This window comes from Tupaia chinensis, unplaced genomic scaffold, assembly GCF_000334495.1.
Source record: "Tupaia chinensis unplaced genomic scaffold, TupChi_1.0 Scaffold000597_1, whole genome shotgun sequence".
NCBI classification, from domain to species: Eukaryota; Metazoa; Chordata; class Mammalia; order Scandentia; family Tupaiidae; genus Tupaia; species Tupaia belangeri.
Genome location: NW_006160114.1, coordinates 308,752 through 324,144, shown reverse-complemented (window position 1 = coordinate 324,144; position 15,393 = coordinate 308,752). Strand labels below are relative to the sequence as shown.

The 15,393-nt window shown below is 46.5% G+C and overlaps 1 protein-coding gene across 3 annotated transcripts in view; it reads left to right on the top strand.

The window, feature by feature from the left end:
• SLC7A1 (solute carrier family 7 member 1) overlaps nucleotides 1-15,387 on the top strand; it is a 107,594-nt gene extending 92,207 nt beyond the window's left edge. For all 3 annotated transcript variants that reach the window (XM_006158417.3, XM_014591563.2, XM_006158418.3), the window contains exons 6-13: nucleotides 1,270-1,391; nucleotides 2,029-2,251; nucleotides 3,020-3,159; nucleotides 9,124-9,226; nucleotides 10,720-10,937; nucleotides 11,213-11,379; nucleotides 11,983-12,091; nucleotides 13,510-15,387. In XM_006158417.3, coding sequence (XP_006158479.1) covers nucleotides 1,270-1,391; nucleotides 2,029-2,251; nucleotides 3,020-3,159; nucleotides 9,124-9,226; nucleotides 10,720-10,937; nucleotides 11,213-11,379; nucleotides 11,983-12,091; nucleotides 13,510-13,613 — 1,186 coding nt within the window. In that variant the 3' untranslated portion in view covers nucleotides 13,614-15,387. The remainder of the gene's footprint in view (nucleotides 1-1,269; nucleotides 1,392-2,028; nucleotides 2,252-3,019; nucleotides 3,160-9,123; nucleotides 9,227-10,719; nucleotides 10,938-11,212; nucleotides 11,380-11,982; nucleotides 12,092-13,509) is intronic.
• Nucleotides 15,388-15,393: the final 6 nt, after the last annotated feature.

Genomic DNA, 15,393 nt, shown 5'->3' with positions numbered 1-15,393 from the left:
ATAAACCGTCTGTTGGTTTCATTAACCTGTTGCTGAATCCCTTTGGAGGCAGATTTCACAGATGGGTCACTAACCCAGCCTTAGAAACATCAGTGTTTATAGGTTAGGATATTCTACACGGCTTCTATTCTCACATTGGGAAGTGGTAAGGTTTGGGGCAGGTTGTCCTGAATGGCCGGGTAGCTGTCAGCACAGCTGCGTTGGGGGGCCAGGGTGGAGTGGGTGAGGGTGGAGATCATCTTCTGGTCTGGTCACCGTGACCCTGTGACAGAGAGCTCACATCTCACTGTCACCCGAGGGTGTGAGTGGCAGAAAAGGAAAAGGGGCTGCCTTTCTGGAAGTAGGGGTTTAACTGGGCTGGGGTGCAGATGGCTTACGATTACTTGGCGACTGTGGCCAGGGAAGCTTCTGGACCAACTGCCCTGTGCAACCCCAGCAAACTGAGCACGTGGGAGCAAAAGTCAGGTCATCTCTTCAATGGGAGCAGGGGTTTGAGGGCCACCATGTGCCCTGAGAGGACCTGAAATGCCATCCTACACCCGGGCCTGGTGTCCGGTCATGGGTGTCAGATTTGTTGGGACTGTCTCCTGAATGTTAAGGAGCTGTGCTTCTATTTAGTGCTGTGCTGGTTTGATCTTGCATTCATTAATTTAACAAATATGTGCTGAGTCCCACCTATGAACCCGAGCCAGGGCCGATCTCAGACCCCACAGGGCCAAAGCTCAGTGGCTCTGGCTTCCTACCCTGTGTGTACAGGTGCTGAAGGAAGGTTCTTTTTTTTTTCATTTTTGGTTTCTCTGGGAATGTATGCTTTGAGACCCAAATTACTAGAAAATCCTGGGCCTGGGACAGGACTGTGTACCTGTCCGGTGGTTCTGTGTCCAAGAGATGCATTGTGTCTCTGAAGGTCCTGGGAGGTGTGGGATCAGCCATGGGGGTTGATTTCTTTTCTTTTTTCTGTTGGACCTCCTGCCTTACAGTCCCTGCCTCTCGACTGAAGTCTTCACATAGAAGGGGCTTCTGGGTAGGGCGCTAGTATGTACCATTGTAGCTCCAGGCCATGAAACGCAGAGGACTTGTGGACACAGAATGCTGTGGGTGGCAGCAGCCATCCTGAGGATCATGAGAGATCTCAAAGGTCTGGAGCCACCAGGCCTGGTGGCAGGAACAGGTTGGGGACACTGTGTGGTCTTGCTTCTTTTCGAGATGAGCACTGTGCTTAGAAAGGCTGCAGAACACGTGTCTGACGTTCACTGCTCTCTTCTCTAGTGACACAAAAGAAGGGAAACCTGGCGTTGGTGGATTCATGCCCTTCGGGTTCTCGGGTGTCCTGTCGGGGGCAGCCACCTGCTTCTATGCCTTCGTGGGCTTTGACTGCATCGCCACCACAGGTATGCCCGCCCCCTCACCCGGGGCCAGTCCTCTGATCTGCCAGCAGACTGGCGGGGCTCGTGCCACCCACAGCTGCTGTTCCCTTCCTGTTGGCACGTTCGAGCCGCCGCTCTTTGACACATACAGTAATGTGTAGATTTGCAGCTTCCTGCCAATCCTAGCTCTCCACACATCCCCAAGTGGCAGTTCCTGACAGGAAACTGCATCATAAGCCCGACTTGGGAGCCTGCTGTTAGGATGGGATAATGACAGCAGGTCTGCCTGCCGTCATCACTCTGCATCATCCGGGACGACTGAGGCCATTAAAAATATTGTCATCCTGGCAAATTGCATAGGCTGGGCCCCATCAAACCTCTCGATTTTTCTCTGCCAAAGGAAACAAGTCTCTTCCTGGGCTGAGTGTGATGTAATGGCTGAGAATATCACCTGGGATGATGGGCCTTCTGGTCTGTGTTTCTGAGGGCCACTCCTCTGTTCCCAGAAGACCCCGGTTCCTGCAGGGTCAGGCACTGCAGAGTCGCTGTTTGCGGTGTTGCTTGGGTTTTCTGGCACCGAGGAGCGTTGGATGTCCCATGGGTGGTTGTGACAATTGCCAGCCACCTTACCCTCCATGGGCTGACCTCTGGCTGCTTCTAGGTGAGGAAGTCAAGAACCCCCAGAAGGCAATTCCTGTGGGGATTGTTGCATCCCTCCTGATCTGCTTCATCGCGTACTTTGGGGTGTCTGCTGCCCTCACGCTCATGATGCCGTACTTCTGCCTGGACAAGGACAGCCCCCTGCCTGACGCCTTCAAGCATGTGGGCTGGGAAGGTGCCAAGTATGCGGTGGCCGTCGGCTCCCTCTGCGCCCTTTCAACCAGGTAAGAGGGTGTGGACTTCCTGTGGCCACTTGTGAGAGGAGGCTGGAACCACTGCAGGGACTCAGGCTGGTGGAGGCCCTGGAAAGGCCTGGGCGGGTTAGCTCGAAATAGTCCTGATGGCCTGCTCATTCCTCTTAGTGTTGCCATGAATTATCCTAAGAGCTGTTTGTTATTCATGTTTTACTTTCACTGTCGCTTTCTTCAAGGGGCACTGGCTGGCTGTCCCTACTGTGGCTGCTAGATTAGGCACCCTCATTTGGACACCGTGTTCTTGTCCTTTGTTTGACTGTAAAAGCGGGGGCTGCTTTGAAAAAGGGAGTGCGTCCTATTTGATGAGAAGCATTTTGCGCATGAGCCTATCTAAACAGGGACTGTTTGCTAAATATTGATTTACCACAGAGAAATCCTCATGAACGTGGTGGTACTTTTATTTTCTTTTTGATTCAGCTAGAAATAATTGAGGGAACAAATACAAAATATTCTTTCCCTTTTTTTTTTATGACTGGATCTCATGCTAGTTTATGTTAGATATTCTTTATTCTTTGTCTCAATCCGTTCTTTCCCAGTATGTACTTTTCTGGGCTTCATTTATTAAATGCCAAGTCTTGTAGTGGTGGGCTTCACAGAGTAGGGAGGAATGGTGGTTCTTGGTGAGAAATTCGGGTTCCCTCTCCTCTGTGATGAGCTTTGCGTGGTTATATATAGTGCCTTTATTCCTGATGAACTAATTTGACTCATGTATTTTTGCCTCTCTGACCCCTCCACTAGTCTCTTAGGTTCCATGTTTCCCATGCCTCGTGTTATCTATGCCATGGCTGAAGATGGACTGCTATTTAAATTTTTGGCCAAAATCAATGATAGGACCAAAACACCAATAATCGCCACATTAACCTCAGGTGCCATTGCTGGTAAGTCCTGGATCTAATTTTACCAACAACAGAGTTATCCCCTACCAAGAAGTCTTGAATTGTATTTGTCTGTGAGAAATTTTTTTTTTAGTAGAATTGTTTCATTTAACTTTCTTCCTTCCTTCATTTATTTTAATTTGACTAGAGTGAAAGAGAGAGAGAGAGAAAGCCTGCATTTCCGGGACTCGAACCACAGTTGGCCATGTGGGAGTCCAGTGCTCTCAACTACCATGTTACTTGCTGGCCCCTTATCTATGAGAAATTTTAACTGGTCTTTTTCACACTTAGTTTCTACACTCTTACCTTAATTATTTGAAAGATAACTATCCTTTGACAAAAAGCAAAAGCTAGTTTTATGGAGGACGTGATGGGATTCTTGAAGAGATTGAACCTGTATAGAGCACATACCATGTGTCCCTTTAAAGCCTTTTGTCTTTTCCCTTTTCCAAACATTTCTCAGTAGACTTTGGCACATTGACGTGATACACGGGGACTTCAAAGAGTTTATGAAAAGATGGAGATAAAGTAAGAGTGTGTTATGGTGCAAAAAAATTTGAACTCCACATGTGAATTCTGTATCACGGGCTATATCCTAAAAACTTTTATTTTAATTAATTAATTTATTTATTTACCATCATTCACTGTACATCAATACAGTATACAAAATGAGATTTTCCATCTAGTATACACTGAATATTGGCTCAAAGATATTATCATACATGTTATCATCAACAAATAATTTTCTATTTCTTGTTTCTTACATATTTTGCCTTTTCCCTCCCTCTTGATTCCCTGCCTCTCACCCTTTGCCAACTCCCCTCCTTCTTCCACACTGTCTCTGGCATGTACAGTTGTTTTCCATACCTTTTTTTTTTTCACATTTTATTGATTCACTAAAGATCTTAATTAATTTAAAGACTTTCAATAGCAAGCACAGCTGCTATGTCCATATTTATGAATGCATGTTTGACTTTTGGTGTAAACTTCAGTGAGTAAAGCAAACATACTATAAAGCACCTCACTGGTGCTATATAGCTTACTGCAGTCATTAAATAGGCATTAATAGGTATTTTTTAATGCATTTTTTTAATTTCAAGAGAAAAGTTTTAGTTTTAATAGATCAAAATCAAAAAATGTTAAGAGAAATTTACTTAAACCTTAAAGACAGAAAAAAAGTTAGGATTCAGTTCAAATAGTACGTAGATGAACCTACCAACAGTTCAAGCGAAGACAAAAATCCTTAAATATGAAAATCAAAGCATCAAAGAAAATCAGTAATGTTTTAGTCTAAATTTTAAAAATTCTATGTCACTAGTTCAGACTCATGCAGTTAATCTCTCTACTACTGAATTTGCAGTATTACTGTGGTCTGATCTTTCCATTTAAACTCTGCAAGTTAACATTCATCTCTGGACTTGTCCTTACTATTAGGTTGGCATTCTGTTTGTATCTTGTACTCTTATTTCTGTGCATTTCTGTGCATTTAGTTTTCTTGGTATAGTACTCCCTTCGGCACTTCTTGGAGAGCTGGTCTGGTGTTGGTAAATTCTTTCAGGTTTTGTTTATCTGAGAATGTTTTTGTCTTTTCCCCATATGAAAGATAATCTTTCTGGGTATAGTATTCTTGGTTGAAATTGTTTTTTCACTTACCACTTTGAATATATTTTCCCATTCTTTCCTTGCTTGCATTGTTTCTGATGACAGGTCTGACATTAACATTATAGGTTATCCTTTGAAAGTAACTAGACGTTTCTCTTTTGCTAATTTTACTATCTTGTCTCTATCTGTGGTTTTGGTCATTCTGGCTATGATGTGCCTCAGAGAAGATCCTCTTGGGTCAATTATTTGTGGGGTCCTTTGCATTTCTTGGGTGTAGATATTTGAATGACTCTCTAGGTTTGGGAAGTTTTCTTCTAGGATTTCATGGAATAGATTATCGATATCTTTATTAGTTTCTTCACCTTCTAGGATACCAGTGATCTGGATGTTTGGGTGTTCAGTGGTATCTAGTATTACTCGTATGTTATTCTCATTTTGGGGGGTTATTTTTTCAGTCTTTTTGGTGAATTTTTCTAGGTGAGGGATTCTATCTTCTACATCTGAGATTTATTCTTCTGCATAATCTACTCTGCTTTTGATACTTTCAATGGAAGTCTTGATTTCCTGTATTACAGCCTTCCTCTCTAACAATTCCATTGGATTCTTTTTTATGATGTGTATCTCCTCTTTTAGATCGTGCAAGAACTTCCTCGCTCCTGGAACTCGGTGTCATTTTTTTCTCTCCTGCTCTTCTAGAGGTCGTTGTCTCTCTTTTTTTGCATCTTTGTTAGCTTTGTCACTATCAATATTTTAAATTCTTAATCTGACATTTCCATGAGTTTCCTTGTATTCTCTGTAGAGAAAGAAGTGTTATTCTTTTCTATTAGAGGAGAGATATTTCCTTTGTTTCTCATATTTCTTGTGCCTCTGTGGTGATTTCTGGCCATCTGATGGATTATAAGCTTTTTCCTATTTTTTTTTGAGTAAAATCTGAGCAATCAGAGGAATGCAGAAGGAGATGACCTGCAGTCTGTAAACAGTACTGGTTTTCTCCCTTTGCACAAGTGATTCAATGAAAATTGAGGATTAATCTGACCCTAAAAGTATTCAGATATTTGGCTACTCAGCACTAGACCTGTCTAGAAAAACAGTGTGTGGAGGCTGAGCAGAAAAGTGAGAAAGGTAAAAGGAAAAGGAATAGAAAAAAACAAAGAAGAGAAAATAAAAAAGATGAAAATAGTAAGAAAAAAATTTTTTTAGTCAAAAAATGAAAACTGCACAGCATGTTCAGAATTCAAATATAGATGGCTGCTGATTGGCTAATCCTATGGGGGCAGGGGGGAGCTAAGAATTAGAAAGACAAAAGAGCAGTTGAGAGCTAAATTTAAAAATTTTTTTAAATTAAAGATAGAGAAGATGGAAAGAGACAGAAAAAGTGGGGTGCTCTAACCTGGCTCCTGGCTAGAATGGGGAGCTGGGGGGGGTGAAGTCTGGCCAGAGGGTTTTTGGTGATCAAGATCCCTGAATGGGGCTGGTTGGAACTCAAATACAGATGGCTGTTGATTGGCTTATTCTGGTTCCTGGCTAGACTGGGGAGCAGGAGGGTGAAGTCTGGCCAGAGGATCTTCGTTGGTCAAGATCCCCTCCCGTGAACTTTTTGAAAACCCATTGTACAAGCCCAGTGAGACTTGTGTTTAGTGCCTAGAAATCAAGTGTTCATATATCTTAGCTTATGAGTTCTCTGGAAAAGGAGTGGTCTTTACCATCAGTATTTTATAAAATGTGCCAACTATTGCCTGATGACTATTAAGGGTGATGCTGATGAAGCCATTTACCCCTAAATTTATAAATAATGGCAGACCCAAATGAAATCAGGTTTGTCAACAAGGGTACAATTTACTAATGAGCCCTCTGAGCTGTGTGATGTTCCAGGGACCCCTGCTCTCCCACCCCCATTAAGGAAAAGGAAACCTGAATGGAAACTCAAGTGCACACCACTGTGTGCTGCTATTTTATATGTTTCCTTTCATGATGTAATTTTTTTTTAAGAATTTACTTTAATTCTTCTTCTCTTTCTTCTTCTTCTCCTTCTTCTCCTCCTTCTTCTTATTAAATTTGACCACAGTGAGAGAAAGAGAGAGGGAAAGAAAGTGAGAAAGCAAGCCACTGGGTCTGAGACTCAAATTGTGGTCAGCCATGTGGGAGTCCAGCACTTTAACTACCATGCCATCTGCCAACTCCCTTGTGATTGAATTCTATAGTTGGGAAAGGCAGGTGCCATCCCACTGTGCCAGTGTGAAAAAGGAGACCAAGACATGAATCAGGGTGCACATGCTGGAAGCCCAGAGCTGGCTCTTGGTTCTTCGTTTGCATTATGTCACAACAGCTGGGCTTATTCTGGATCTGAGAAGAGTGGTGGGACACATGTGACCAGTCACAATTTGGACCTCAGTGACTTAGCCACTCACATTGGCAAGACACTTGACCATATTAAATGAATGAATTATTTACCGTCTCATTAGTTATTTATGTCCTTAACAAAATGTGCTTAGTTTAGTTTAGATTAATATTTATTATTAAAAGGCTATTTTAAAAACATTTTTTGTATAACTCTACACTCTTGAGAGATTCATAGTGGTCAGGTTGAAGATTGTGACATGCCAGAATATAGTCAGTATATTTGAGGAAGTAAGAAATTATAAATAATAATTACTTTTTCATTGTTACCATACAACTTGAACATATTAAAGATTGGTCTTGGTTTCCTTCCCGTGCCAATAAAGGGAGATCAAACTGTAATCTTTCAAGTAATTACAGAGCGCATGCCGTTCACCAAACCAAGGGTCTACTCTTTCTTTCATTTGGCAGGAGTAAGCATTTGGTTTTCTAAAATCACCTCACATGGAAGAAATTTGTCTCAGGTTCCCTATGAACAGGAATGTAGGCACTTGTGGCGCACACAGTTGGATACAGTTCTCATTATCCAGAAGGCCCTTGTTGCTCTTTAATCCTACTATTTATCCTCAATTTGCATTTCTTTTTTTTCAGTTGCAGTGATCTAGAGAAAGGAAGAGAGATTTGTAGTAAAATAGTGTTAATGTTTTAACTTGTGTTGATTGCATGTGATTTGAAAATATCCCAAAGAAAATCTAGCCAAGTTATTATTTTTTAAATGGTTAACTAGACATACACCGACATGAATAGACACATATACTCTCACAAAACTTACAAAGGGTTTTCAAGTAAGTATGCATGCTTACTTCATTGTAAAGTTGGAGCATAGTGAGGTGATTTCACAAAGAACAATTCTGCTTTCTTTGATCACCTGGTTGTATTAGAAGCCCCTGTGAGTCCTCCCATAGCACCAGACTCGCCATCCTCTCTTCCGCCATTACTGTTTTCTTTTCTTTTCTTCTTCTTTTTTTTTTTTTTTTTGGAGAGGGTTGTTGCTATAGGGTGCATGAACTCACTAGAAAATCAAGAGAGAAACAGAGAGACAGAAAGCGAGAAATCACCCCCTGGGGGGATGGCCATACTGCAATCCCTTCTCCTCCATTCTCCTCTCGGGATCTTGGGCACATACGCACATGCACCCGGCGTGAGTTTAAGCCACTGGGTCTGGGACTCGAACCACAGTTGACTACATGGAAGTCCAGCGACATAGCCATTACACCAATTGCTGGTTCCACCCCCATTACTGTTTTCTGCTCATGCTTATGTCTTGGGAGGATATACTCAGGGAGGCCAGGGTATGTGTGGTCTGCCTTGGTGGAAGAAGTATGCCTAGATCTCAGTGACTGACATACTCTCTGTCAGTGCTAGATGGATATTCAGTGAATGATAGATGGCCAGTAAATGAATGGTTGATGTTTGGATGATGAATGTATGGATAGGATGGATGATGTTTGGATAATGAATAGATGAATGAGTGAGCAGGATGCATAATGGATTGGTGGATGGATGGATGATGGGTAGATGATGGATGGATGTTGGATTTAAAATGGGTGAATGCACATGATTATTTATGAGTCAGCAAAGACACACTGGACTCAAGTCACAAGAACCTAGTTAAAATCCTAACTCTTCCATGTACTAGTTGTGTGATCTTGGATGAGTGTCCCAAGCTGTCTGAACTTTAGTTTCACTATGTAGAATGGAGATGACTTGCAAAGTTGCTATAGGATTAAAAAAGGATGAAAGTGCTCTATTTAAATGTTAGTTATTTCTACAGTCTGTACAGGACTGTGTATGTGATTTAATCTTGAGATTGTCTTCTCTTTAAGTAGTATCTTTCTGTGGAAAGGCCAGGGATGGGATGGGAGTAAATGTAGTGTCTCTTGTGTGCCCTGGGGCATGGGCAGTGATTCTAGTGGTTGTTGTGTGGAGAGGGCAATCCATGACTCCTGATGTTTGTCTCCTCCCCAGCTGTGATGGCCTTCCTGTTTGACCTGAAGGACTTGGTGGATCTCATGTCCATTGGCACTCTCCTGGCTTACTCACTGGTCGCCGCCTGTGTTTTGGTCTTACGGTATGTATGATTTTTCTGGGTTCCACGAGAGAAAGGCAGATGTACCTTGGTAGACTCTTTTTTTTTTTTTTTTTATGAGATGTTTTTGCTATAGGGCACATGTGCTTGCCAGAAAGACAGAGAGGAAGAAAGTGAGAAATCACCCCCCAGGGATGATGGCCACGCTGCAATCCCTTCTCCTCCATTCTCCTCTCGGGATCTTGGGCACACACACGTATATGTGCCTGGCATGAGTTTAAGCTACCGGGTCCGAGACTCGAACCAGGGTCAACTACATGGGAGTCCAGCGACATAGCCACTACACTAACTGCTGGTCCCCCTTGGTAGGCTCTTAATGGTTCAAATTAATGGTTAATATGGCATTCAATTGGTGATAGTATTGAGAGCTGCTGATGGGGGTGGAATCTGGTCCAGGAAGAGTCTGGGTAGCTCCATGCACCCCTCTATCATGTGCCCTCATTTTTATAGCTCAATGTTGGGAGGACAGAGGCAGGTTTACAACCTCACTCTTAGGTCTGGATCCCAGGATTGGAATTTTTGAAGGCTGGGGCAATTTGGTCCAGGTTCTTGGGGCAGAGGGGACTCAGGGACCAGGTAAAAATCCCAGGCCTGTGAAACTGTCAGTGTTATTTCTATAGGTTCAATGCATCATGGGTAGCATGATGATTATATGGCATGAGGCAGCCTAGACTGACATCCAGGGGCACCTTTCAGATCCTGGCTGTTCGTCTCATGTGGGCCAGGCAAGCCCATGAATAGGACAGTTGTGGTAAAGTGACTCCAGGCCTAGACTTGGTGCCTCGTGTTCTCCTCTGTCTCAGTGCCTCTCACAAAAGTTCATCCCTGGGCTCTGACTTTCCTTCATGATGGGAGGCCAAGGCTCTGGGTCAGGGATGGTCCAAGGCAACATTCATTATGAGAACTGTGCCTATGGAGATTCTCAGGATGAGGCTTCTGGCCAGAGCCTCCTTATTCCTTTTTTTAGGTATTTATACCTCTCAGACATCTGATTCCATTTCTAAAGCTCTTAGTGCACCTAATCTACATAAAACGTGGACTGAGAATGTGTCAAATCTATCTCTCTGGCTCTCTGTACCAAATAGCTTCCTAGGTTTAGTGCCTTCTATTTCTGTCCTTATTTTTTCCCTCCTCGTAGCCATTGTTTTGTGGGAGTGGCCTAATAGCTTTAGCATCTGAGGGCCACTGCTGCTTCACAGAGGACACTCCTCAGGTCTAGTTTCCAGTGGTCTTGTTCCCTCAAAACAGAAACACCTAGTAAGAGTGTTGCCCAGAAGCGGGAGCAGGAGGTGAGGTCTTGCTTTCTCTGTCTTTTCTTTGGTAGAAATACACTGTTAAACCATATCCTCCCCACTCTAGGTCTCTTTGTGTCCTGAGCTCCTTACCTTTGAAGGCATACCAAGAACTTGAGTTAAGGCATGCTCTTTGGGTTAATTAAGGAGATTATGGTGATCACACATAATGTTTCTTTATAGGTATCAGCCAGAGCAACCTAACCTGGTATACCAGATGGCCAGAACTACTGATGAACTAGATCAAGTAGACCAGAATGAATTGGTGAGCACCAGTGATTCCCAGACAGGCTTTTTACCGGAATCAGAGACCTTTGCTTTGAAAACCATACTCTCACCTAAAAACATGGAGCCTTCCAAATTTTCTGGGCTAATTGTGAACATTTCAACCAGCCTCATAGGTAAGAGCTTACCCTTCCCTGTAAGGGGTTTAGGGTCTTTCCTGTTGGCATTGAATAGGTTCTTGTGAGTGGGGATGGGAACGGGTGTGGAGAAGGTACCAGAGGAATGGGCTTCTATTGCTGCTGGACTGAATGGGCTTCTATTATCCTCTCCTAATTGTACTTGATGCCTATAGATACAGAGGCTCCCTCTTGATAGGTTTTGGGGAGACTTGAGGATCTCTATGGGGACCTGAAAAATGACTGAGTTGTGCCTCAATGTCTCTTCTCCTTAGCTATTTTTATCATCGCCTTCTGCATCGTGGCTGTGCTTGGAAGGGAGGCTCTGAGCAGCGGGGCACTGTGGGCAATCTTTGGGCTCACAGGATCTGCCCTCTTGTGCATGGTGGTCACGGTCATCGTCTGGAGGCAGCCTGAGAGCAAGACCAAACTCTCATTTAAGGTGAGCAGCTTGACTAACAGGCTTGTAGGGAACCTCATGGGAGGCCACAGATCCTGCTCCTCTCACTGGGAGGCTCTAGTTAGCCAGTCCCAGGCAAAATGGAGGCAGAGACCCCATGGGCATGGACGATGCCTATTGCAAGAGGACCTGGGCCTGCATGGAGGCACCCCTGCCTTCTCTTAGCTCTTAGGTAGTGGCATGCACCTCGTCCACAGAGGCTTCTCGTAAGTGTCTGTGCAGGGGTGTCATTCTGTGTTTTTAGACTGTGTGAATAATAAAATAGTGCAGCCTTAGAGAGATAGTGGAAGACCCTTTCCTAGTCCCTTCTATAGTGGAGTGGCAAGAGAAGAATGCTCGAATGGAGCCTGCTGTGGCATTTGTAGCTTAGAACCCAACTTCCCACCTATCAGGGTGAGTCAGGAGACTTGGGAGGTTGGGGTGGCATCCACTTCCTTCTCCCCAGATTCTCTGACAGCCCCTGTGGCACCCAGAAGCAGCATCGTTTCCTAGGCAGTTTGCTGACAGAATCCAGCAGATGGCCTGGCCTCATGCCCCTTTCCCCCTACCCTTCCTCGATGGAGTCTGACACCCATGTCCTTGCAGGTGCCGTTCCTGCCTGTGCTGCCTGTGCTGAGCATCTTCGTGAATGTCTATCTCATGATGCAGCTCGATCAGGGCACGTGGGTCCGGTTTGCAGTGTGGATGCTCATAGGTACGTTGGGTCATGGGTTTCGCTGTGGCCAACGCGTCCAGCACCCCATTTTCTCCCACCCTTCCCCAGCCCTGAGCCTGTGTGGTTAATGTTGCAGAGCCTTCCTTTTCCAAATTTCATAGCACTGAAAACATGTAGTCAGTGGTGCTCTTCAGAACAGTATCTGGGTCTCTGCCTCAAGTGCTGGGAGGACTGGGTCCAGGCTCTTGCTTCATCCTGGTACTGATGTCCAGGGGCCCAGCCCTGATGGATCAGGTGGCTGACACATGGCTGCTGCCTCATGGCCTTTCAGGGCTCACGAGGGTGCTTTTTTCCTAAGACATACTCTGTGGCCCTCTGCTCTGCAGGCCCAGGGGACGGGTCCTTATTTTCATCACAGTCTAGCTCCTGTCTAATTAAGCTGGTGTGTCCAAGAGGCTTCGTGAGACAGAGCTGCTCACAGTTCACTGAGGCCCACTCCTAGAGACTTCACAGAGGTGGTGCTGCCTCTGTCAGCATGTCTGTAAAAGTCCCCGGGATTCTTCCAGGACTGAGTCCTTCCTTTTTTAAAAAAAAAAAAGAAAAGAAAGAAAAAGAAAAAGTATTTATTATTATTAATTTATTTTTAAAAATTTGCTATAGGGCATGTGTATACACTAGAGAGAAACAGAGAGAGAGGGGAAGACTCAGACTATAGTTGGCCATGTGAAAGTCCAGCACCTTAACCACCACACCACCTGCTATTCTCCCCTCTCCCCCGGTCCTTCCTCTAAGGCCTGCTCCCCTTGTGTCAGTGGTACATGGTGACCCAGGGCCATCTTCCATAATCCCTGGGTGGGTGGGTATAAGTACTCGCTCTGGATTCCACCACAGACCCTTGGTGTCCTGGGTTCTAGAACGGGGCTGTGGATTCTCATGTTAAATATGTTCCTGGGTGTCATACATCTCCTGCATCTGATGGTCACTCAGAGAAAATGGCCAGTAGGTTCTATCTAGACAGAGAGCCTGTGACCTCAAGTGCGTGCTGGAAGTCCTGCAGAGAGCAGGACTTTCCCATTCTCTTGGAGCATCCAGAGGTGGTTAGGGGTAAGCCAGAGGGCCAAGGCCCTCCCAAGATCCTGGCCTCACTGCTCTGTCTGCTCAGGAAATGCCACTGCCCTGAGGCCATCCAGTAGAACTCATGACTTTGCCACATGTAGGAGCTAGACAGGGACTTTTGCTGACCCTGTCTGCAATGTCATGCCATTTCTCCAGATATGGGAAATCAGCCCTCCAGGGCTGCTGGCTACAACTTCAGGCCAGGCAGGGACAAGCAGCAGGCAAGAGGCCTTGCTGTGGGCCAGTGAGCCCCAGGCTGCCCTCTGATTCCCAGGCCTGGCCAACTGTGCGGCAGCTGGGCCTGCTCTGTTCATGCTCACCTCTCTGCTCTCTGCCCGCAGGCTTTGCCATCTACTTCGGCTATGGCCTGTGGCACAGCGAGGAGGCATCCCTGGCCGCTGACCAAGCAAGGACTCCTGACGGCAACATGGACCAGTGCAAGTGACACGCAGCCCCGCTTCCCAGAAGTGGCAGCAGCCCTGAGGGACGCCTGCAGGGGGCAGGAAAGCACCCCGGCTCTCTCCACTAGTGCAAAAGGAACCACCTACACCCACGACGCCCCCAACACAGCTGAAGGTGCAATTACTTGAACTGCAGCCTCTGCCCACAGCTCGTGTGTCCTTCCCATACTTGGCTGTGGGTCTGGCTCACAAGGCCCTGGTCACCTCCAGACAGCTCCCTGACTAGGGCCACTTGGCTGGGGCTGGCCACCATATCTCCTCCTTTCCCTGTGAGAACAAAGCAAGCAGCTCCTCTCCTGGCCTGCTCAGCGCCTGTGCCGCTGAAGCCTGGAGCAGACTGGAGACTGTCTCTCCGAACCTCGGGCATCCAGGCCTCCCTCCCGGAAACTGTGCTGGTGTTGACACTGTGCTGGCACCTACAGTAGTCTCCCTCAGCCCCAGACAGCTGCCGCAGACGCAAGATGAGAACCACAAAACAGTATGTCCCCAGCCGTCCCACCCCAGAGCCAAACCGCAGCAGTGTACTCAGAAAGGACAAGCAGAGGACTGCTCTCCTTCTCTCACCCCTGCCCGCCGAGCTGCTTCCAGGTGGGGTTGGACTGGGCCCCTTCCCCTACCAAGGGGGGCTTTGCTTGTGACGCCATTGGGACAGACCCCAGCACATGCTGGGTGCCCGTGGCAGGTGGCAGGATTGAGGACAGATGGGTCGTCTCAGACAAGGACGGGATCGTGCCCCGTGGGAACGAAGGCATCTGGACCGGGGAGAGATGGTTCTACTCGTCATGTGTGCAGAAACCGGGGACGTTCTCCAGCTCACCCCTCTTAGCCCGGGCTGGTTCTTGCTGCTTCTGCCGTCTTTCCCCACTAGCTGTGTCTTCTGAATAACTGGAACACTGAGACTGTTTTTGTAGGACTGGCTTCAAACTGGCAGTTTAGAGACCCCTCCTTTTTAAAATTCAAGATCTCGCTGTGTCACGATCCTCCTGCCTCAGCCTCCCAGGAGAGTGGCTGGGGCTACAGGTGCACACCTCCATGCTCAGCTTTTAGGGGGCCAGGAAACAAGGGCCTCACGTGTGGCCTCTGCCCACTGAGTAGCAGTGTGCAGTACACGCCACCCCCAGCTGGGCTTTGAGCTTTGTTTTTTATTGGTCTTCGCCATTCACTAAATCTTGCCCTCAGATACTTACAAGTTAGTCTCTTATAAGATTCTTAGGGTGGGTGGCGACTCCATCTGGGGTCATGACAGGTTGGGGTCCTGAAGCTGCTGCTAGCCCCTGACATGACCTTTGTCCTGTTTCTAATGCATCATGAAATTGAATGCTCCTCTTAGTTGCTATGGTTCCCTCCACCAAATGATGTTGGGGTTTAACATTAATTATTTGGCCATTAACTGCCCGGTGCCATCCGTGTGCCGCCAGGGTGTGGTCCACACGTGAGATGTTTGTGGTCATTTTTCTGCCCCTCTGGTGTCTGTTAGTCCAAATGCTGCACCTGCCCTGGACTTCATGCCTCTGTCCATCGGAGAGCCAGGGGGCCGGCTGAGGCTTGGACAGTCCCCTGGGCTTCCTGTACCTGGCGCACTCCGTCCCCTCCTCTCCAGCTCCAGGGGATGGGGTGGGAGGGGGCGAACTCCATTTCTCACACACTCCTCGTGGATTAAAGCCAGAAGAGACGGGAAGGCTGGTGGAGTCTTCTGTCCATTTAGAGTCTCCTTCAGGAGACAGCCCGCCTGCAGCGGCTGGGGAGGGGGGGGCGGGGGGCGGG